General features: G+C 40.2%; 1 protein-coding gene across 1 annotated transcript in view; it reads left to right on the forward strand.

The window, feature by feature from the left end:
• Positions 1-25,227, forward strand: part of LOC117494779 (SWI/SNF complex subunit SMARCC1-like) — a 31,101-nt gene that overhangs the window by 1,157 nt on the left and 4,717 nt on the right. Inside the window, 26 exon segments of the mRNA XM_034145738.1 lie at positions 819-938; positions 1,078-1,163; positions 1,376-1,457; positions 2,018-2,110; positions 2,247-2,316; positions 2,607-2,676; positions 3,815-3,890; positions 4,211-4,336; positions 6,036-6,154; positions 8,325-8,455; positions 9,069-9,128; positions 9,250-9,287; positions 10,202-10,323; positions 11,413-11,484; positions 11,615-11,728; positions 12,215-12,368; positions 13,187-13,297; positions 13,505-13,564; positions 14,031-14,289; positions 15,828-15,925; positions 15,927-15,990; positions 17,675-17,730; positions 18,786-18,939; positions 19,541-19,719; positions 20,944-21,078; positions 24,016-24,334. Of these exon segments, the coding sequence (XP_034001629.1) occupies positions 819-938; positions 1,078-1,163; positions 1,376-1,457; positions 2,018-2,110; positions 2,247-2,316; positions 2,607-2,676; positions 3,815-3,890; positions 4,211-4,336; positions 6,036-6,154; positions 8,325-8,455; positions 9,069-9,128; positions 9,250-9,287; positions 10,202-10,323; positions 11,413-11,484; positions 11,615-11,728; positions 12,215-12,368; positions 13,187-13,297; positions 13,505-13,564; positions 14,031-14,289; positions 15,828-15,925; positions 15,927-15,990; positions 17,675-17,730; positions 18,786-18,939; positions 19,541-19,719; positions 20,944-21,078; positions 24,016-24,334 (2,968 nt within the window).

Genomic DNA, 25,227 nt, shown 5'->3' on the forward strand with positions numbered 1-25,227 from the left:
AGCTAAACAAAGAAAGCTCCTCCTGTCCCTTCATGCTCTCAATCAAACCCACTGACATGCCCCATAGCCCTGCATGTTGAAGTAAAAGACAAAAAGCTTGATGGGGGAATTTTGAAAGCTGTTGTGTAGACTAAGTTAGGTTTAAACACATATGTACATCTGGGACTAAACTTGTAAACATGCTTCTTCACAAATGCCAACCCAGAGCTTTGCTTGGCTTTGTTTATATGCAATCAGTGTTCCCGAAAACAGCCACGTTGGATGTGTTTTAAGGTTAGAAGTGGCTCTCCTTCTCACTGTCCTTGTTATAAATACTTTGGTTTGTCCTAATTTCTCCTAGCCAGATTGTGTCATTGTATCAACAATGCAGCTATCTCTATGCCAGAGCAGGAGTAATCACTTTAAACCGGGTGCTTCAGATTACAAAATGCACCGATATTGGCAACTTCACATGATTTTTAAATTGATACATTTAGCACTTTAACAAATGAACAGTTTTGTCATTCATAGTCAATTATATGTATTTTTCAAGAAGCCTATATAGGATGTCTTACATGTGTAAATAAGCATATTTGAGCACTGGGAACAGCACTCTGTAAATATGCATTATTATTTATTCGGGTGGTTTATTAATACATTTGTTTTACTTACAGACTCAACGGTACATTTCCCCCCCTCAATTATTGACATTAGAGTTGTGATAAAGTACACATGTGATACAGTGTATGGGACTAATTGTGCAGCTTTCGTATGTGTATCAGTTTCCCTGGAGTGTGTATGTGTGTTTTATTAATGTTTTTATTTCTGTCTGCTCCCAGTATGTGCAGAATGACTCCCCCTCCAGTAAATCCTTGGCGGGTCTGGTGGTCCAGCTGCTGCAGTTCCAGGAGGACGCGTTCGGACGCAGGGTCAACAATCCTGCTCTTACCAAGCTACCTGTAAGCACATCAAACACATACATTTTGTTTTTCCTCAAAACAACATACTTTCCTTCTGTCTGTGCTTTAATGACATGTATAGAAGGCAATATCTGAGTGCTGACATTGTATATCCTCATTGTTATTCTTCTATCTTCAGGCCAAGTGTTTCCTGGATTTCAAGGCCGGAGGTGCTCTCTGTCACATCCTAGGGTCGGTCTACAAGTTTAAGAGCGAGCAGGGGTGGTGAGTTGACCAAAACTGAAACCAGTATGTAGTCCTAAAAGCAAACCAATTGGCTCCGTTATCACAAATATGCTCCTGTTTTTGCTTTGACACGTTCACTCGTTTGTTTTCACTCTTACTAAACTCTGTGTTGTAGGTGTTGTTTGTTCTGTATTACTCTATTACAACCCTATTTCGTTATATGTCTAATTGTCCTTTCTAATCACTCCCAGGCGTAGATTTGACCTGCAGAATCCTTCCCGGATGGACAGGAACGTGGAGATGTTCCTAAATGTGGAGAAGAACCTGGTGCAGGTACGACCCATACTCTCCAAACACAAGCTGCTGCTTTGAGGAGCATTTCCGTGTCCCCAATTCAGATTACCTTACTGACTATTAAATGTACAATCAAATTAAAATGTGTCTTTGGAATCGGCAAGAAAACAACACTCACCACGCAAAGCACAACGTACAGTTCAGACACGATGCACATAAAAAGAACACCACACAACTACATTAAGAAGTCTGCTGCTCTGTAATGAGTGAATACACTTGATTTTTGTTTGATGATGCTGCTTTTTGAATAATCCAGCACTTTTAGAAAGAGCCCAACAATATTTTCAAAACGCCAAGTATTGCTCAATGAAGCTGCACTTTATTGAGACCAGATTGTACCGTTTTTAAAGTTATCTGCTACTTTGCGAAATAACCTAAATGCATTAGTTCTACTGGTGTTTTTTTGTTATTGTAAATGTACAGTTTTCCCCAAAACAAGCTAGATGGATAGATACATGATCAACCTTATTCTTCTAGATCCTGTTTTTGGGATTAAATATATTGTTTATGGTCCTAACTTTTTATTTCTGTGCTTGTAGAATAACTGCTTGACTCGACCCACCGTATTCCTGTCGACGGACATCGAGCAGAAACAAGCCAGTAAGCTGAAAGACATCGTCAAGCGGCACCAGGTGAGCCTGAACCTTCTACATAAAAACCTTTCCTCAGACATTGATTTGTCCGGCAAGTAGAGCGGTTGTCTTTCTAACGGCAAACTCTGTTGTATTTATCTTTTGATTGTCATTTCCTCCACTCTATCCTCTCCAGGGCTCCATTACTGATGACAAGTCAAAGGCCACCCACCACATTTACCCCTCTACATCCCAACAAGAAGAAGGTAGGGGTTGAATTGTCTTTAATTTCGGATTGGATCACATTTTTGACGGTATCAATTCATGGGCCGTATTCATTTTTAGCCTGATGGCAAATATGAGTCCTTTTGCAAGCTGTTGAAAATACAAATTCTTATGATGATTACAAATAACATCAAATATCTGGCTGATGATCATTTTCCCAGGGTTTTCAATTATTTTGTAACTGCAAATATGTTTTAGTTTACGCAGTTGTATTTCGTATAGCTTACTGGCCAGTGTGTATTTGTCAGCGATTGGTTTGTGTATGTTGCAGATGAGTGGCTGCGCCCTGTGACGAGGAAAGACAAACAGGTGCTGGTTCACTGGGGTCTCTCCCCCGACAGGTGAGTAGAGAACAGCATAGAGAGGCTCACAGATCTCACTGTGTCATATATGTGTTTTCATTCAAACATATTTACTTCCCTTGATTTTCCTCCATCTGTCATTAAGCCACCGAAACAGCTTGCATGTTTCCGAAGCGACTTAACAGACACATATTTAAATTGACTAAACCTGATAAATAACATGTTGCTCAGAAAGATATTCACTCTTTTCAACATTTCCTTCTAAGTTTCCATTTTCGAGTTACTCGACTGATTTGATGAAGATTGTTTACTTGGATATCCTAAATAGTTAATAAAGAAATGCTGCTATAGAAGATTTTTGCTTTAAATTGGGTATTTGTATAACCTAGATTCTTGAATATCTTTCATTTTATTGCAAGGGGTGGGGGAAAGCATAGTATCACGATACTTTGCGTGGTGATATTGTATCGATACACGGGCGCCAAGTATTGATATTTCATTATAGAAACTTCTTTTTTAAATTATTTTTTTATAGAAACTGTACTGTAGCATATCCCTCCGAAAGATAGTCGTAAATAAAACTGGAAGTTACGTTAAGACATGTATACAATTGCAATGAAAGTAACAAAAACAATGCCATCTCCTTTTCAGGTTCAAAGAACACAAATTGGGTTATTTACATAAACTATACATATTGCAAATACATTTTTTAACCAGGAAGGGAAGACGGACATGGATATGAGCCATGTGATTTGCAATATCGCAATACTATCGTATCGTGGCTTAAGTATCACAATAGTATCGTATCGTGGCTTAAGTATCGCAATAGTGTCGTATCGTGGCCTAAGTATCGCAATAGTATCGTACCGTGGCTTAAGTATCGCAATAGTGTCGTATTGTGGCTTAAGTATCGCAATACTATTGTATCGTGGCTTAAGTATCGCAATAGTATCGTATCACTGCTTAAGTATCGCAATCGTATCGTGGGGAGCCTGGTGATTCCCACCCCTTCAATTTCCATACTACACTGATCAATACATATCCATATTTTTTAATCTTAAATTAATTGGGAGGATTATGTTTTTCATTCTAATAAGAAAACCTCTCTATTTCTGGGTACAGCATGTCCGTTCATGAATCTTGTACTCACCGCTGGCTTGTTTATTTATTCTATTAGCTATGATACCTGGGTGTCAGCAACAGAGGTGGATGGCGACGTGGAGGACCCCCCCAGCAACGACCGGCCATGGAAGGTGAAAACAAACTCATATATTTTAACAAAGACATTGGCATTAATAGAGAAAAATATCTTTCAATTCATTTTTAACATTTGTATTGGGATATTTATCTCAAAACAAAACCAATTGGGGACGAATAGCTGCTGCTTTTGTGAACAAGCAGTCATTGTGTCCAGCAGCACTAAATAATTGGTCAAATGTACATTATTTCCAATTGATGAAATTCAGGGCAGAAGTGTTGATGTGACACTTCTTGGATGGAATAATACACCTTTAAAACTCAGACTTGATCATGTTGAAGAACTGTCCACAAACTCTGTCTCCTTCCCACTCAGGTGCATGCAAAGTGGGTTATAGACACCGACTCGTTCAATGAGTGGATGAACGAGGAAGACTACGAGGTGGACGACAACAAGAAGCCAGTCAACTTCCGCCAGAGGATCTTCCCCAAGGAGGAGGAGGTAGCTCACTGTCCTGTGTGTGTGTGAGACAGTGTGTGTGTGAGTGTATGTTATTCAGTCCCAGAAAATCACAAATCTGAATGTTTTCTAGTCAGTACAGCTTGAAAACAATGGTGTTGTTAAAAACCGGCAACACATATCTGATTATATACTTCACAAGTGTTTTAAATAACCAACAAAAGGCATACATTTTTTTTTTTTTTAAATATCTAATACTGGTCATGAATGCTGTACTGCATGGAAAGTTTGTGATGGAAAACTTTGAGTTCAGTCTGAATGGTGGTTTGTGTGTAAGTGTGTTTTGCTGCAGGTTTTGTGTTTTGTTGCATGAAGCTGTGAATAGTCCGACGCCGTCCTCCTTCGTCTGTCTGTCTATCTCTCTATCCGTCTGTCTGTCTGTTTGTTGCCCATCCTTTCCAAACCTTTACTCGCTCTGTGTCTCCTAGTTTGTTTCAGGGTTTCTGTCCATGTTTGGAAAAAGATTTAAAGGTTTTAAAAATCAGAATAAAAGCTGGTGAAGTAGCTTTACAAACCACAATTGATCTGCTGCACAGACTCAAAGCTTTTAATCGACTAAAGTTAGAGGCCATGTGAGAGGGAAAATTACACTATACTGTATATCTTTTGTCTAGTTTATTAAAAGTGCAACACATTGAGGACAGTAATTCGGCTCAAGAAATCGCCTGTGATGAGTCAGGAATGATATTGGACACAAAGCGCTGTTTCGTGCTGTCGTTCTATAATTTCCTAAACTAACTATAGTTTTTGTGTCTTTATATGATAATTATATAAGACCCAGACAAGTTTTTTTTTAAATTAGTTTGAAGAGGATGGAAAATGTCTCTTTCGATTGTAAAATGTTGCCAAACCCTTGTCTAGCGTCTCCTCTGGAAGCCTCCTCCCTCCTCGACTCCTCAGTGTGCATTTAAGCGATTGGGACGTCCTTCAACATGGCGTGTCCCGATCGATTTCCAGGTCAAGTCACCGAGGGGAGAGGATTCGAGGAGGGACATTGGGATGAACCTTAGGTCTTTGACAATTTATGAAAATACCCTCCAGCTAACATTATGCTTACTGTCAAACTTATAAGAAGCTGGTTTGACTCAAAATATTTTGTTTTACTTATATTTGTTTTACGGGGCGCAAAGCAAATAAAAATGAAAGTTTGAAAACAAAAACAATCTTGTTACAAAACTTAGGTGCTGACTTGATCGGTGTGCGGATACATCTTTGACCATAATGCACACAAAAAAGTACATGTCTGGGTGAAAGAGAGGATATTTTGGACTAATTTGAGTCTAGCACAATGCACAGCTGTTTACAACCTGGTTTATTTCAAAGTATTTGTTTTACTGGGTGCAAAGTGGCCTAAAACAGCAAGTGCTCAAATATAAAAAGCATGTATAGTAACTAGTAAGAGTCATTACTAAAGTTAGGTGTTGACTTATATTTCGGATAAATCTTAGACCGCAAACAAACGTAAAGTTTCGGGTGCATTTTGAAATAGCGGACAGTTTACAGGAACCCTGGTCGTCTCCTCCACCTCCACTGCATCCTCCCTCCCCCCCACTCCCTGCCGTCGTTCTCCCACCGCCTCCCCTCCTTGTGTGTGCAACCGTTCCATCCTCTCATTCTGCGGCTCTTTCTCTCATCCTCCATCCCTCGCTCCCTCTGCGCTGCACGGGGTTTGTCTGATCAGTCTTCCCGTACACCCGATCGCAAGGAGCGCAAGGCCAACTCCGCCAGCAAGAAGAGGAGGCGCTCTCCCTCGCCGCCCAGCACTCCCGCAGAGTCCCGCAAGAAGGGAGGGAAGAAGGGGTAAGGAGGCCATTTTGTATTCTTATTTCCTTTTGTAAGGCAAGGCAAGTTGTATTTATATAGCCCCTTTCAACACAAGGCAATAGAGTGGTGCAGTGACGCGTCCTAAAACCGGGAAGTGAGTTAGCATTTTACCACTATGGGTTCCCTCGTCTCAGAGCCAATGGGATCTCTCCATAGGATTTTGGAAAATAGCTGTAAATAAGGTCTGTGGTTGAGACACATTGAAGAGACGGATCACGTTTTGTTCTACGACATTAAATACATCAGCAGTGACACTGGTGAGTTTTGAAGAGTTTACGTGTCTGAAAAACAATGGTTGTTAACAAGTGGCTGAATAGGACTACAGAAGTTGTCGAGGACGTTGTACGTCATTACGCCGAACACGTAAACACTCCCGCTAAGTTTGTTTGCCCCTGTTCTGCTTGAAAGCAAGTACCTGCCTCCTGCAAACTGTTAAATCAAACGCTTCCACTTGTACCATTTAGAATCTGTATCTTTGAATATGGATCTTAAGTTGGAGTGACGTTGAAGTCGTGCGACCCTGTGGTACTCGAATGTAGTTTGTTTATAGCATAACGTTAGCATTTTGCTTCTGGCCATTAGATTTATGATTCGACAATTATAAAAGTAGGGTAGACATGTGTAGATTATCCGGCTGAACAAAACGTGCATTTATCAAACAGGTTCGTTTTCCTTATTTCGAGATATTTTCCAAAATCCTATGGAGAAATCCCGTTGCTTTTTTGTCGAGGGAACCAGCAGCTTACTTCCTGGTAAATACGTCATCCCTGCACCACTCTATTCAAAGTGCTTTACAAAAATGAAAGGCATTAAGAGCATTAAGAAACATTCATTAAAAAGCAAAGATAATAAAACATGAATAACAAAGGTACATGAATTAAAGTTACAGTGCAGAGTAAGATGTGAATAGTTCAATTGAAAGCAACGGCAAAAAGAAAAGTCTTCAGCCTGGATTTAAAAGTAGTCAGAGTTGCAGCGGACCTGCAGGGTTCTGGGAGTTTGTTCCAGATATTTGGAGCATAATAACTGAAAGGAACTTGTAGGAAAAAGTATTAGAAACAATTACAAATATATAAGAGTGATGTGACAATGAGCTGTGGCAAATGTAACTTAATATTGCATCTGTTTGGGACTACTTTAAGTGGCGGATTAATACTCATTTGATGCTTCTCCCGTATGCAGGGCATTGTGGGATCGAGTCCAATAGAAGTTGCTATATTCATGGTGATGGATTAGCATGTTACCTAGTGCAAAAGTGTTGCTTTTTGATGGGTTTTTAAGATTCATTGGTGGTTTTGAGCTATTTATAGAGGGTTTGGTGTGAATTTTTTTTTTTAGAATATTACTAGACAGATGCAATATTTAAGTTGCATTTCAAGGCTTGACAATAAAAGCCTTGAACCTTGAAATGTAACTTAAATATTGCATCCGTTTGGGACTACTTTAAGTGGTGGATTATTGTGGCATTTACTCCAAAAAAGCAGTTGCTATATTCATGGAAAGGATTAGCTTGCTACCTAGTGCAAAAGTGTTGCTTTTTGATGGGTTTTTAAGATTTATTAGAGTTTCATTGGTGGTTTTGAGCTCTTATAGAGGGTTTGGTGTGAACAAATGTAGAATATTACTAGACATATCCTTTTTAATCTTACCATAGATGTTAATGCACTTGGAAATGAAAATAAATGATACCACACTAGACATTAAAAGAGTAATAACAAAGCTAAGTCCAAACACAGAATGTCTTTGAGTCGTGTGCTCAGGCTTGGTTTCTACAAGTGCTGGAAATCCTTAAATGTATTTTATTTTTTTGAGTTGTATGAGTTACAAAGTCTTATTGCATTTAAAACAAATGTTTCCCCTTTTTTTTATTTTAACCACTAATTAGACTGGTGTCACACATCATAACTTTGGTTGTTAATAGCAAAATAATATTTAGTGATCTGTGCAAGAGACTGTTGGTGTCTTTGTCTTAAGTTTCTGTCGTTGCATTGTAACAATCTTATGACTTTTGACAACAAAAATGATCTTAAACACACGTTTAAATTGCTTGAAAAAAATGTGTAACACCTTTTTTTAAAATGCTCGATCTTGTCAAATGTGTCTCAAATAGATTTTTGTTGACTCATGACTCTGTCTTTGGTGTTAGGAACCAGACCCCTTCCTGGAAGCGGCGGGGCCACAGAGGCGAGGAGGAGGACACGGAGGAGGACCTGAACAAGGACATGGACGACTCCTCCGCTGGCGCCAGCATGGAGGAGGGCAGTGTGTCCAAGAACGGTACGTCATGATAGTGGGGCTGAGCTGGAGACTTTATTTCCTGTCGTGTGCTTCTATAGATTTGTGTGCATGTAAATGGTCTGCAAAGGCTAACATCCCAACGTAATAACATCACTATGTAACATTTGCGCTTCTATTGGCTAGCGCTCCAACATATTGTACAAGTTAGGCTAAGGGGCGGGACATCTCTAGGCAGATGACCAATCACAACAGAACTGGTCAGCTAACCAATCCGAGCATATTTTAAACTGGGGAAATGAGAATGATAAGAACAGCCACGCACAGAAATTCCTCTTCATCTGCAACACACACACACACACGCTCACACACACTCTCACCATATCCCAGTTAAAAAAAGTAGGAAAAAAGCCTCAGGAGCCAGACATGTAATCCTTTTCAAACTGCTCCCATTAAGTCCCATCTGAAATGTCCCACTTTTCCAAAAATCACTTCTCTCTCCCCTGAACACACGAAAAGTATTTCTCACTCCATTTATTTCAGTGTCCTCTCTTCCAAACAGTGTCTCTAATGCCTCCATACCCACGGCGGAATTAACTTATATGTTTTACCCTTTTCAATCGTCTCTTTTCTCATATTCTTTTTCCATACACAGCAAACTCAAAGAAAGACAACGAGAGTACTCCGGTGAAAGGAGGGACTTTGGCTGACCTGGGTATGTATCTATTATATAATTGACTTGGTTAGTTGTGTTTAAAATAACATTTCTAAAGAATAACACAGTGATTAGAATGAGTCTTTCTGCCCTTATGATGGAAATCTGTTGTTACTTCCAGATGACATGGAGGATGACTCTGTGCTGTCTGGTGGAAAGGTGAGATGATTTACGACTCTCTGTCTCCATCAAACTAAATACTGTAGCTGGTGTGAATGGGAGGGATGGAACATTTTAGAAGCATTTACAAATCACCACCAGATGTTATTAGAGCCCAAATGTGTCACAGTCTAACCTCAGTGATTGTTGACTAATGCTCTCATGCATTTCCCACATGAAGAGCCATGATACACTTTTTATGGGAATTTCGTTTTCAATCATATGCACCTTTTTAAAAAATGTAATCAAAAACATTAAGGTAACGATGTGAAAAGAAAAAAGTTACAGTTTTCGCTACAAAATAATAAGTTATATTGACCAACAAAGGAACTTTTTAACCTTACTATGTCTTCATCATGAAGATGGTTTGAAAGACCCCAAATGGTTTAGTCATGCTGATGACAGGATTGTATGCAATTTAATGATAGGACTCAATCCATAATCCATATAATCTGTGCCTGGAATACACATTATAAAATGTCTTTAAATAAAATGTATAAGCCTGGAAAAAAAGACATTTAAAATATGGAAAATAATTACTTATAATTAGCCATTTGTCATTTTGAACATTTGTCTTTTTGATATTTAACAACCAGATCAGGTCAAAACGTTTTTCTCTTTTTAGTCTAGTTTTCAAAGTCTGCCTTCCTTCAATATTATTCCCATATTCATCTTTACTGAGGATGTTTTTCCTGACGTTGGAGATCGAGTCTTCCCGAAGTCATAATTGGGGAAAGAAATAAGATGAAATATATTTGTATTCCTCTGTGAAATATTGCTCCAAGCTCAGTTTATTTTTCATCCGTGCAAACACTTTGTTGTTAAGAAAGCTTTAGGAAATTTGACTTTTATAATGTGTATTCGTATATAAAACGTATCTTCTTTATGCTGACGGTATCTGTGTTATGCTGCAGGATGATGAGGAGCAGGGCAAAGCTGAGATCAACCGACTGATGGACGCCAGCGAGGACAACGTGACCGAACAGACTCACCACATCATCATCCCCAGCTACAGCGCCTGGTTCGACTACAACTGGTAAGACCTGGGGAATGTGGATAAACACGACAATACTGCACAAATATTGCTTATTTTACAAAATGTGATTTATTTATTTATTTTCTGGTGGGATATAAGGACAACTTTAGGCCTAAATGTGCTTTCAAATGGGTATTATAGTTGTTTTTAGATGTCACGTATTATTTGCAGTCTATTTATTTACATCATGCTGTATTTTACTTGGAGTTGGAGATCATTGAGATAAAAATAGGTCACTATTATGGCAGTCATATCATATAATGTGAAGGTTTGAGAAGATTCACACTAGGGATGCTCCGATCGATATCGGCCGATATTCACTCTCGGCCGATCGATCGGTGCTCTCTATAAAGGCCGACCAGGAGAGCCGATCACATGACGTAAAATACATGACACTTTTCTCTGTGCGCTGCAAAACAAGCTCGTCAAAATGGCTTCACCAGTCTGGCATTATTTTAAGGTGTCCGAAAAAAACAGTAAAATAGCGGTATGCAACGTGTGTGAAGCAGAAATCCTGCAGCTCCACCCGCTGTGACGGACCGGTGAGCGGAGCAGAACACACACTAAGAGTTAGACCTAACACACTTAGCTATTTTATCTACCTCTGGAACAAGCTAAATTAGTTATACATATATTTATTCTTCACTGTCTGGTCACTCATTACTGGATCAGTGAGCTGCATGAGATACTGACAGGCTGTCAGGAGAGAGGAAAAGAGAGCGCTTCCGCTCATTTCTCCCGTGTTATTATCCAAAGTTAATGTAAACTTGAATAATTTACTTCATTTGAATGTAATAATTATGTTGGTTGTTTGTGGAAGCGCCAATGAATGAGCCCCATTAACTGAGCTAACCTTCAATGGAAGGTCCCATAGCCCCCACTCGATCGGATCGGCGATCGGTATCGGCCGATACTGATTCCGGTGATCGGCCCCAAAATTGGCGATCGGAGCATCCCTAATTCACACCTTAGATATAGTATAAGTATTTATTTATACCTGTCATTATATAGCAGATAACAATGAGCCATAGTTAATGAATACTCCTAAATTCATTAAGTATTTAACCGAAATGTTTTTTTCTTTTATAGCATCCATGAGATCGAGAGGAGAGCCCTGCCCGAGTTTTTCAACGGAAAGAACAAGTCCAAAACTCCAGAGATGTAAGCTCCATATAAACACAGTAGACATGTGTCATATACTTGTATAATTATTGTACAATCTGTTGATGTAGACTCATGATGATCTGTTTCCTGTCTTGTCATACTAATCTCTTTGTGGTTCTTCTCACAGATTCCTGGCTTACCGTAACTTCATGATCGACACGTACCGGCTAAACCCTCAGGAGTACCTCACCTCCACCTCCTGTCGCAGGAACCTGACAGGAGACGTCTGTGCCATCATGAGGTGAGCACAGGGTTTATTTTTTACCAAGTTTGTAATTTAACCAAATATCTATATTACTTCTGCAAAGGCAGCTCCTTCCCCTGTTTTTACCAAAAAACAGAAAAACATTTGTAGAGACAATGCAGAACATCTTTATTTAGTTCAGTTTCAATTAATTTACATTTTCAATAAAAGAATGAAGGAGATGATTTCCTGTTTTCATTCCACAAGCGTTTTTATTTCAAAAAGTACAAAATGTAGTTGAAATGCTAACTTAATACATTTTGAAATATGTTTATTTATTGCTTGACATGTCGTTTTTGTGGTATTAAACATCGGGAAACCAACAATATACCATTAACACCCACTGTGCCACTCAAGATGTATACATTTCCTCATAGGACTCGATCAACAACATTTGAAAAATCCCCACAGAATTGACTCTGTATGAATACATGGAAATAATCTGGACAAAAATGACATTTATCATATATTTTTTCTCTCCAGGGTTCATGCCTTCTTGGAGCAGTGGGGTCTGGTGAACTACCAGGTGGACTCCGAGAGTCGCCCGCTGCCCATGGGACCCCCACCCACCCCCCACTTCACCGTGCTGGCTGACACACCCTCTGGCCTCATTCCCCTGAACCACAGACCCCCTCCGGTAAGACTGACTGAAATATATACAAAGTGAAAGAAGAATAAAAAGGGTTCGTTAAATTGGAGAAAACGATTGAGACCGCTTCAGTGCAATTCAGCGTATTGTTCATATCTTATTTTACTGCTAGCATTATAACACACAGTAGAATTTGGTATTAAAGGTCACCTATCATGCTATTTTTAGGCAATAGCATAGGTCTCAGATATATATATAAAAATATATACATTCTAGCCATGCCTCATATCCCTTCTATTCCACTTCCTGTTTCAAAAGTGCTGATTTTGGGTATAGCTACTGTCTGAAACTAAATACTGCGGTGATGAAACGCCATATCATGGATTATCAAGGATTATTTCTGAAACAGTATGGAGCTCAAAGGCTTTCTCTCTTGCCGGTTATACCACAAGGTGAGTTCCTTTTTATTTCCTGCTTCTTCACACACATGCTCTCCAGTACAGGTTAGCTCTGAGTGTTAGCGATGCTAATGTAAACACCGACCATATTACGTCCAAAACAGTCGGGCATTGTTTCTGATAGCAACTTTTCTGATGGGGCCGTGGGTCCACATTTCAGATATTACGTCATATCGGACGCAAATCTGGATCAGCTCCGTTGTAGCCCCGTTTTTAGAGATTTGGGTACGGAGGAAAAGAGAGAGGGTTTTATTTTCTGACGCTGCGTGAGTTCCCCGACACACCGGGGACACATATTTATGTATAAAAGACATCACAAAGTGCATTTTGCATGATAGGTCCCCTTTAATGTCTCCACAGGCAGAAGTACCACGCCATCATTGCTCATGTGTTGTTTCCTCCCTCTAGATTCCCCCTCAACAGCAGATGCCAAACTTCGCAGACAAAATCAAAGACAAGTCCATCGACCTGCAGAACTACGGCCTGCGCTCCGACCTCTACAACAAGAAAAATCTCAAGGTCAGCATGCTACTAGCTTTAAAACCTGTTAAGTTATAAATTGTTCTAGTTTGACTTATTTTGAAAGGTGGTGGAATGATTTCTTAAAACTTAGTTAATTAAAAAAAACTGTAAAAAAAAAAGCTTAAACGGGTATTCATATATATTCCTACTTATCTTGGAGGTTATTTTGCTATTTTAATGTGATTTTGTTGTTGTTCCTCACAGGGCAAAACTACCAACTCCACCAGGGATTGGACCGAGCAGGAGACTCTTCTGCTGCTGGAGGTGAGTCTCAAAGACCTTAGAGACCAAAGAAAGCTACAATAATACTCTGAATTGTAAATATGTGTGAGTGCTGAGCGCTGAAACTTCCTCTAATCAGCTGTCATGAATACTTATGGATATTAAAGATGGTTATTTTACTTGCTTGTCGTCACCTGTTTTCCTTTTCAATTGTATTTATTTTCTCACCTACTTGTCCTTCATATTCCTCCTTCTTAAACTCTTTTTTTAAGCCCCTGTATTTCATTTATTCCTTTTTTTTTATTTGACTTTTTATTTTTCTCACCTTTACATTTAAATTCCCCTCTTTTCCACAGTACATAAAACTCCATCCTCTCTTTCCTTACGACCCTTTAATCTGTATTTCTGTCCTCCTTCTCCTGCAAACCTCCTATAAATATTACATACTGACCAGATATAAAGACTGACACGTGTTTAATTCCCCCCCCCCCCCCTCCACTCCTTCCAGGCCCTGGAGATGTTCAAGGACGACTGGAACAAAGTGTCAGAGCACATCGGGTCGCGCACCCAGGACGAGTGTATCCTGCACTTCCTGCGGCTGCCCATCGAGGATCCGTACATGGAGAGCACCGAGGCCTCTCTGGGCCCTCTGGCCTACCAGCCCATCCCCTTCAGCCAGTCTGGAAACCCCGTCATGAGCACCGTGGCCTTCCTCGCCTCCGTGGTGGACCCCCGGGTGGCGTCTGCTGCAGCCAAGGCAGCGCTAGGTGAGAACTGATGGGGGTGGAGGATAAAACTGCTGAGTCACATTTTTGAAATGTCTTTTGAGCTCTGCAAATTAGATATTTATGAACTTTCTATTGGATATCTATTGTTAATTTGTGGAAATGTGTATATATATATAAATAATATTAACATGTGATGAAACTGATAGATAACTATTTTTGACAGTTGCTTCCCAAAGTTCAACCATTTGAAGTCGTACCAAATTACTAATTTATAGTCCTAAAATTAAATGAACTGCAAGCCTAAAAAAAATCTCTGTATGGAAATGGTGGCAGCAGTCACTCTGTTGCACCACTGCATTAACTGTGTTCATCACAGCTGGTACATGTGGAGCTAATTTCAATTGATTTAAATACTGCTAGTGAATATTTAACCATTAATCATTTTATGTGATTCATTTTTTTCTATTAGTTGATTTAGATCTACAGATGCACGTACAATAATTATAATAAAAAAACAATTGTAAATCACAAAAATTAGAGCATTCGAGGCTGTAAACTTAAAAACTTTAAAATAATTAATTTCTAAATACATTGACTAAAGAATAAACATTATCTTAAAACAATCCTTTATAGATAATGAGGTCTTACAAATGCAAGATAGTAATTGTACCCATTAGGCCAGGGGTGTCAAACTCAAATACACAGTGGGCCAAAATTAAAAAATGGGTACTAGTCGAGGGCCTGGACTGGTTCAATGTTTATTGCAAAACTTATTGAAATGAACTTATTGCACATATTAAACCTGGAACTAACAAAGCTTAAATTATTGCCTATAAAAACAACATTAAACATTAAATAATCAGTTGCATTCATTTCTTATGGCTCTATCTGCAGAGTCATTTCTTATGATTACATTTTTCCACAGGCCAACAACAGCTTCAAAAAAACAATTTCCCTCAAAGAAACAGACCAAACATGCCCTGCTGTCGTGAGAGAAAAAGTGCAGAAGGAAACATCCATTAAACTCAGTGTGCTGCTCTGTGATGCTAGTTCAAGCCAGATACTTGGCATCTCATCTTGGGTGCAAGTTCATCAATGTTTGGGGTCAGGCTCTGAGCTGAGGAGACCCTCAGGATTGAGTGAAGGTGTGCGTGCAATATACCGGCGGGCCAGATCTAATAGTAATTAGAAATTATCCTGCGGGCCGAAATTAAATCCACCAAGGGCCTGATTTGGCCCCCGGGCCTTGAGTTTGACACATGTGCATTATGTATTCAAAATATGGGGGAAATACCAAGTGGGATTATTTAGACCAATTTTGCAATTGTGATTCTTAAGTAGATATTTTGCCTTTATCAAACATTGCGCTGTACTGTGAATTGGATATTGCACTAATCCATATTGTGATTACAATTAATGGTCCAGTTCTCATACCCATATCAATATTAGAATAGAATATATCTTGTCATTATACAAAGTACAACGAAATACCTTAGGCAACTCTCACTGCAGTAAAAAAATAGACGATTAAAGTCCGTTTTGAAGTTTGACTTAATAAACATGCTCTCTGTGTGCAGAGGAGTTCTCTCGTGTGCGTGAGGAGGTCCCGGCTGAGCTGGTGGAGGCTCACGTGAAGAAGGTGCAGGAGGCGGCCCGCAACACCGGGAAGGTGGACCCCTGCCTTCGGCCTGGAGAGCAGCGGCATCGCCGGCACCGCCCCCGAGGAACCGGAGAAGTCCGGTGAGCAGAACCTGACGAGTGTGGAAAACTAGAAGCACGAGTTTGTTTTTTTAAACTAAATGAAATATGTATAAATATTTGTCGCCTGTAGTCAAAGGTTAAAGAAGTACCTTATTACTTTGCCCGTTTGTTTGTTCACCATGTTAAGCGCCCTTGGGTCCCTTGAAAGGCGCTATACAAATTGAATCTATTATTATTATTATTATTATTTAATTGTAAAAATAATCTGCTAAAAGTGAAAGTCATGCAATCAAAATCGTACGAAAGGTTTTGGCATCAAAATATACTTAAAGTACCAAAAGTAAAAGTACTCGTTAAGCGTAATGGCCCATTTGTTTTTTCAGTTTATTTTCTTAGATATATATTTTAGTTCATAATCTGAGAAGTAACTAAAGCTGTCTGATAAATGTAGTCCAGGAGAAAGTACAATATTTCCTCCAAACAGCAGTAGAGTGGTACCTCAAAATGGTACATAAGTGTAAAGCTTTCCAAGTCTTGAAACGTATCATTTAGTTTTATACACATGAAATGTATTACTATTTATGTGTTGTAACGTATGTAGCCACAGGAGGGCAGCAGATAGTAGCAGTAGAAGTGTTAGTGCGTGTGCATGTTCGAGGAGTGGAAAGCATCTCTTTATCCTCCCATCCTTGTTTGTTTCCTCCATCTTGGAATAGAATAGACCGTCTTTTATCCTCCTAAATATGATGGAAGATGATTTGACATTTGTGGGCGATACACATGTCAGTTTTCACCAGCAGGGGCTTAGCGACACACTAACATTGGTGTGTGTTTTCGCACCAGTGGATTAAAACAACAGCGGCAGAGGTGGGGGAGGGGGAAAACTGGGTCATCACACCCTACCATGTGCTTATCTCTCTCTCTCTCTCTCATCTCATCCTCTATCATCTCCTCTCATCTCTCTCGTTCGATCTCTTCTCACTCTCTCTCTTCCCTCTCTTCATCTCTCTCTCGTCTCTCTTCGCTCTCTCTCTCATCTCCACTCTCAATCCTGCTCTCCGTCTCTCTCTCTCTCTCTCTCTCTCTCTGTGCTTTCTTGAATTATTTCACTCACCCTCTCTTTCACTTTTGATCTTTTCCTCCTCTCCCTTCTCCTCCACACACACACATATTCTCTCACACACACCAATCATTTGCTCAACCTGAATTAAAGCCCTCCTGAGCCACAGTTACAATCAATAGCTTAAATGTGTAGAGTGGCCTGAAGCATCTGACCGACACACACATCCCAGAAATCAATATTCAAACACTTAACACACGCTCAAGTGCACCCGTGACATAGTTTAACACTCAACTGTACACATGTATTCATGTGTGTGTGTCTGTGTGTGTGCGCGCAAATGCTTCACAACCTTTCCTGCTCTCAAAAAAGTTTATTCACTTCAACACGATTTCTTTGCTGGTCTTACCCTCTATAAATCTATAAATGCATTTAAAATCAAACTGGATGATAAAGCACTGCTGCCCCATTCTGTTAGTCGTATAATTTTTTTTATTAATCTGTAATTTCTTTGTCTGAATATGCATGTGTTAACGCAATCTGATCCTTGCCCTTGCCCTTGGTTTTAAGCAGCAGCATTATAAGCTACAAAAAAAAAAATCTGGACCCTTTTTTGATCAGTTTCAGTCTGACATGTTTCTCAAGTCTCCTCTACTCTTGCAGAAACCCCAGAGGCAGAGAAGATGGACGCAGACACAGACTCCCAGCAGGCCGATAAGGTAAGCTTTGTTTGTGTTTTTACATGTGCACTAAATGTCAAAGACAATCAGTTTTGCTTTGCATTAGCGAGTGAACCACATGACGGTAACCTCTGCTAATAAGTACTCAAAGCATTCAGTATATAGACCATTTCTTATTGTCAAAATGAAGACAAACATTTTCATTCGTCTGTCACTGAGCACTTTCTACCCTGTCCGTGGCAGTCGTATCAAATGCATAAATCTTTTAAAACTGTCCCAAAATATAAAGTTTCCTTTCCCAAAGAGAAAGGCTGAACAACTTCCTGATGCATTTTCATTTTTAAACCTTTCTCCTACTCTGTTTCTAAAAGTACAGTTTTTTTATTCGACTTTACTTGGTCCTGAAAGGCCAATCTGATAAACATTAGTTTTTTCTACGATCACATTGTCCCAGCTTGTCAGATCGGTCTGTTAATAGCTTCCTCATTAGCATCCATTAACCAGTGTCCGACTCTTTCTAAATCACAGCGTTTGTCGTTCAAAAAGTGGAAAGGATCACGATATTTCCATGCCACCTGATTAGAACCACATTTACCAACTATTACTTCATTATTTCATGTTGTTAAGTCACTATCAATTACTTTATATACAGGGGTGCACATAACTAGTACGCATGCGCGGCAAACATCTGACATGCGTAACGTCACTTGTGTCACTAAGTGAAGCTTTTCCAGAAGGCGCTTAGATCACTGGACGACAGTCGGCTGCTGTTAACGTTGGTGTGTTTAGCACCCCCCCCCCCCAAACACTGTCTCCTGGTACTCATCTGAGTAACTCACTAAGAAAGTTATGTGCACCCCTGTTTATATAGGCCATTTGTCACGTATCTAAGACCATTTTATATATTTTCAGTGGGTTTAGTGGTGCTTTTGCAACCCAAAGGTGTTTCATTTTCTCATTTATGCAGCTTTCATGCAACACAAAATCTCTCTTTATCTTTTCTCAAACACATTTTTAAGCTTTTAAACATAGTCTATTTTCTTTCACCTGTGGCATTGACACGGCCACTTATCCTCTGTTTCCTCCTCCTTCAGGCGGAGTTGAAGGACGAGGCGGAGAAGCCCAGCGAGTCTGCGGAGAAGAGCGACAAGACCGATGCCGCGGACAAGGTGAAGAAGGAGGGGTCCGAGTCGTCGGAGCGCGAGGAGGAGAGTGAAGAGGGAGGGGATGCCAAGGCGGCTCCAGCAGGTAACACTGAGAATCAGGATCAAATGCTCAAATAAATCCACAAGCTTCTAGTACATCGTTGTATGTTGGAGGATGTGTTTTTGTGTGCTGACCTAGCAGTTATCATTACTTCCCTGACAGAACACCCTGACATTTCGTGTCCCGTAGAACTAAACCTGTATTAGCCACAAACATTCTTTGGGAACCGAAACTGCTAGAATGCTGACTCATTTCTAGGTTTCGGGACTCATTCCTGCACCCCTCCATGATCTCGTAAATAAGTCAGCAAATAACTATTCATTTAAATATCGATTCATAATGAAGATTACATGGTTTCAAGCGACTATCTTGTCCAGTTATCAATACATTGTTAAAAGAAATTGTCAGTAATGCTGTTACATACTTTAATATGTTCGACCAACAGTCCAACCTAAAGATATATAGTTTTGAACACATTTCTTTAACAATTAATAGATTTGACTAAAGTATTTTGTTTCAATGTGTCAATTAAGATAACTAATCAACTCCTACTTGTAATATACGAGAGCCCGGTCCGGAGTGCAGAAGGTTTTTCTTGTTTAATTTAAAGTAGTCGTTAAGTCTCGGTCTCCCTCCCTGTCAGACAAAGACAAAGAGGAGTCCATGGAGACGTCGTCCTCGGAGCCGGAGAAGGAGAAGGAGGAGAAGGCAGTTACTGACGAGGTAGAGGAGAAGAGGAAGAAACTGGAGCACGACATCGGAGAGGGGAACATCGCCACCGCGGCCGCCGCTGCTCTGGCATCTGCTGCCACCAAGGCCAAGGTGAGATTACAGGAGTGCAAACACACATCTGATTTACCCAGAGTTCACCTTGTTGTCATGTTGAAAACGTTGCTGAAAGTCATTGGTTGGATCCTGTTGAGTTTGTGTCTTATGGCCACAATAGACAGGAATGCAGAAGACGTGAAGCAACAACTTTCACTCTTTTCTTCATGAGTAGACATTCTGCTTTTATATTGTTTTGTCCTTTTTGAGTGCGCTGAAAAATGTATCTTATTTTATGTTGGAATCATATATTTTGTTAAGGGCAATCTGTAAATAGTGGTGTTTTTGGTTTTTTAGAGAGCGTTTAAACAGAGTATATTTATTTAAATTCTTCAAAAATAACTGCAGAGTGAGGAAATGCTGTTCTCATAATTGTGTTGGCCTCCTTTTTAATGCACTACGGTTTTCTTAGTATATATTAGAATTTCTGTTTGTTTCCAGGAATAATTGCACAGGATGTGGGAAATGTGTAAAAAGTCTTTCAACGTAGTACATTTAATTTCCTGAGATGAACTTCATTATATAATATAAAAAAATGTAAGAGTAATCACAGTATTTAACATTAGATTGGATTTAGATATACTTTATAGTAGGGCTGTGCAATTAATCGTATTTTAATTGCAATTACGATTTTGGCCTGCCACAATTACGAAAACAACATAATCGAAAAAAACGATTATTTTTGCTTTGCTAGGTTGTGACAGTGCACTGCAACATATTTGATCTAATTTATTTGTATTTATCATATTTATATATGTTTAGTAGCTTGTTGAAGTGCGCTCCAAAATATTTGTTGATCTTGTTTATTGGTATTTATTATTTTGATATTATTTATTTAAATGTAGATATAAATGTATCATTTATTTTTGTATTGGTTTTTCAGTTGAATTATACGCTCGGGGAAATCAACAGTTAAAAAGATACTGTTCAAATTATTATGTGTATTTAAAAGTTCAATAAATGGATGTTTTCAAAGTCAATGAATAATCGTATTTAATAATCGTGATATCAATTATTGACCAAAATAATCGTGATTATGATTTTTGCCATAATCGCACAGCCCTACTTTATAGATCCAAATTGGAAAATGGTTTACTTACAGCTGCAAGTGTGCAAAGTTGTTGTTTTATAACTTTTAAATGTCGAGGCAGTGTGAGTACCATATGTGCAAATTGTTTAGGGAATGAATCAGATCCTGATGGTTCGTGTTCTTCCTCACAGCACTTGGCGGCGGTGGAGGAGAGGAAGATCAAGTCCCTGGTGGCTCTGCTGGTGGAGACGCAGATGAAGAAGCTGGAGATCAAGCTGAGGCACTTCGAGGAGCTGGAGACCATCATGGACCGCGAGAAAGAGGCTGTGAGTTTGAAAAAAAGCAGTTTACATATAACAAGTGTTGAATTGGAGATTAAATGATATCGGCCAACTTTGACCCTGTGCTGCTGTTCAAGCATTAACATTTCACCACTACACACTTAGTTAGTGCTCTCAGCTACGGTTATTAATAATGAAGGAGATCTGTTAAAGAGGCAGCAGGCTCACGTAGCACCTCTCACTAAAGTGTAAATATATATGTTGGGGCTTAATCCAACGACATTTAACCTTAAAGAGGCTCTATTATGCTTTTTGGGGTGATCTCTATCCTGAAATATCCTGTTCTAGGTTTCTGTGTATGTAAATGGTCTGCAAAGTCTAACATCCCTCTGAAAATTAGCATCATATGTCCCCTTTTAACCTGTTGAACCCGGAGGCCCCCTTAACATTTAAAAACCTATTAATGTGTCATACTCACTTAACGGGAAGAAACTCAGCTAACTGACGATACGAACAATTCTTACCGAAGCAAAACACAAGTCTCACAAGAAGCGTCTAAATTAGCCCTGAGCGAAAAAATGCTAACGCACTCAGCACAGAACTCTAGGTATAAATACCCTTATTACATATCAGATCTGCACAAACAAGATATCGATTAGCAAGCTGAGATTCCACAGATTCGAGGGGTATAAGTATCATCACTGAGCGATCAGAACTCGCGACAGGGGAAACAAACACAGACATCACAACACGGAGCTTTACGGAGCAAAAACGGGACATTGTCTTACCCTTAGCTGTTGTTTTGATCAAAAGTTGTGTTCAATTGCATTAAAATGATAAAACCGCTGCTGAAGGTTAATCCAATGTGTCTGAAATGATTACTGATAATCCATCTTCATATTTATGTCAATAACGGAGTTCATATATAGTTGCTTTGAGAGCTTCAGGCTCAGGGCTTAACGGGTTCATTAAACCACAGATTTCTGTTACTATCCAAAACCGACCTTCTGTCACCCAGTTGCAAGTAGAAGGTAAACATTCGGAGTTCATTGGTAAATGTTGGCTACTGAACAAGTGGCTTTTAAATGAGTCTAAATCTTCCTCAGTAATTCAAGAGGAGACACCGAATCACTTCTTTTGTGAAGGATGTGAATCGAGAACAAACATTTTCCAGAGCACAGCTACTGTTTATAGACAGGCAACTGAAACTGTTGCCTACCTCTTCAGCGCGAATAAATAGCCCTCAGCTGTGTGTGTGTGTGTCCGTCCTGCCAGTGGACACTCCCTGGAGACGCCAGTGAGAGTGTAAAACTGTGTTTTCATCGTGGAGGAGGCATTGGGAGTGCAGCCCAGTTTCACAGCTGTAAATAGTGCATGAAAAGGACTCTGGTTTACATAAGCTTTCCAAAGACTGGAGATAAATCAAACCTCTGCTGCTGCCATGCTGTAAAACACGGGATCAGAACGGAACAGAAAAAGGACACAGGACGGTGTTACACTGAGTCTTCACATGCACCAGTTCCTCCGACGCCACTGAAGTGTGCAAATGTGCAGGATACTGTCGTTGAGCTTTATATAACCGGAAAAAAAGGATCTTTATTCAATAATTTAGAGAATCTGACTGCTAGAATCTAGCCATGCCAACACTTTTGTTTTTATATTTCTAAGATTATTGAAGATGACAGAAGGTCAGGGAAACCTTTCAGACTTTCTAGCTTTGGGGTTTTAGCCTTTGCAGACTATTAAAATGCAAAAAAGGCTGCTTTAGTTGGCTAAGGAAACCCAGTAGGGGTGTAACGGTTCACAAACATTTAGGTCCGGTACGTACCTCGGTTTTTAGGTCACGGTTCGGTACGTTTTCGGTAGAGCTGAAAAAATTATCACTAAATATTTTTGTTAACTTGTCCACATTGCTTGCCGAAAGGGCAGATATGCTGGCACTAACAATGTCTCCTGCTGTGGAGAACACCCTCTCGCTAGGGACAGAGGTAGCAGATACAGCCAGGTAGCGCTTTGCTAACATGGCAACATAAGGATATTTGGCGTTTGTAATAGCTTTGGCTCGGTCTGAACTTTTTGCGAGTGGTGGAGGCTTAAATGCTAGTGGGAGTTGGGTTTGCACTTCAGTCATTTTTCTTTTGGTACCGGTGATATTCACGTTCGGGTGATGCCTTTTCAAAATGAGTGTGCAAGTTTGATGTATTTCCAGCCGCGTAACCAATTTAAGTTGAACAATGCCGACAAACAGCTTTGGTTCGGTCCACCTGTCTTTGTCCGTCATCCTTGTCCACGTAACTGTGAAACCAAAATGTTCCCAAACCGGAGACTTCAATGATGCTGGAGGATTTTCGAGCTCAACTTTATCTGCGTTCGCCATTTCGACAGTTCCTCAAACTACTGACTAAATTTGAACGCACCTGAGATTACTTCCAAAAAACTTTTTCACGTTCTCAATTTTTTACGCTAAACGTTATATTCGTTCGGTACACTTCGGTACCGAACCGAAAGGCCCATACCGAATATCTTCGGTACGAATATGTAAGCCGTTACACCCCTAAGACCCAGTGATCCTCTCATGGACTCTGTAGGGTCAACACCCATTCCCCTCTAGACATCTTTAACATGTATCTTTAACTGCGTTCTTTATCAATGCTGTACATTTATTATATTGCTTATTCTGTGCACATGACATCTATTACATGTCTATCCATCTGACCCCTCCTCAGTTTCTTTTGCTGAGGTTTTCATCAATGTTTTACTTACTTAAATGTTGTTATTCCTAATCTGAGTCGAGGGTCCAAGCACAGATGGTGTTGTACTCTACAGATGGTAAAGCCCCTTGAGGCAAATATGTAATTTGTGAATTTGGGCTACATAAATACACTTTACTTAACTCCCCAGCAAATGTTAGAGAGCAGAATGTTATTCTTGGTGTTGGTAAGAGTCATCTTTCTTGACGTTTCCTCCTCTCTCTCCTCACAGTTGGAGCTCCAGCGACAGCAGCTGCTCACCGAGCGCCAGGCCTTCCACATGGAGCAGCTCAAATACGCCGAGATGAAGGCGAGGCAGCAGATGGAGCAGCAGGCGTCCGCGGCTGCTGCTGCTGCTGCCCAGGCTCAAGGGCAGGGGCAGGCTCCTGGATCTGGACCCCCTCCATCAGGCATGCACCCCGGAGGGCCCCTTCCTCACCACGGGTCACCAATGACCCACCATGGAGTGGCTCCTCCTGGGGCTGTCATGCACTCCGGCTACCCCTCCATGGGACACCACCAAATGGGCCCCCACCACCCGGGACAGACAGGTGAGAGACAGACGGAGCAGGGGGCCACTGTTCCTGCTTTTAGAGAGTTTTATCAGAATCAGAAACAGGTTTATTTCCAAGTAGGTTGACAACAATTAAGGTGTTAGTGGAGTACAGAGCTTCGCGAATGTCAACGGGGGTGGTGGTGGTAGTGGAGTACAGAGCTTCGTGACCACAGAGCGTCTGAACGTTGTGATCAGCTGTTTTAGTGCAGGGCTGCTGTACAGACCGACGTTAACAGCTGCCCTGTCTGTGCACACGGAGACCGACTCTGTCGTCCGGTGATCTAACCGCCTTCTGGAAAAGCTTCACAAGTACGTCGGTAAGCAAATGCGCTTTGTGACACAAGTGACGGTACGCATTTCAGATTGTTGCCGCGCATGCGTACCTGTTATGTGCACCCCTGATTATATTACATTACTGCCTCTGCATTGGATTATTATCGGATAGGGTATAACTTCATAATTAATTACGTCTGAAAGCAGAAGTCTAGGGCAAATAATTGCAAGTCTCTTCAGTGAGAATGACACAAAATGATTTAAAAAGTCAAAACAAAAAAAGAAAAGTTATATTTTGAAAAAAACGTCAGATTCTGAGAAAAAGGCAAATTTGAGATGCATTGTGGGACATGTAGTTTATGGGCAACGTGCTTCTGTAACCGTATAATAAACATATTATATTCTTTGCAAGCTCTTGCGGGGCCACATAAAATGAAGTCACGGGCCGGAAAATTAGCAATCGGAGCACTCTGGATTCTCCCCTCTATCACTCACTCTAAAATACTTGCATTAAAACAGAAAGAAGATTTATTTGTGACCAGTAAAGAAACCCAACAACGAAACCCTTTGTTGTTTCTCACCTCTGCCTAAAGGGGACTTAAAAAAAGGAACCTC

This window comes from Trematomus bernacchii, unplaced genomic scaffold (genome assembly GCF_902827165.1).
Source record: "Trematomus bernacchii unplaced genomic scaffold, fTreBer1.1, whole genome shotgun sequence".
NCBI lineage: Eukaryota > Metazoa > Chordata > Actinopteri > Perciformes > Nototheniidae > Trematomus > Trematomus bernacchii.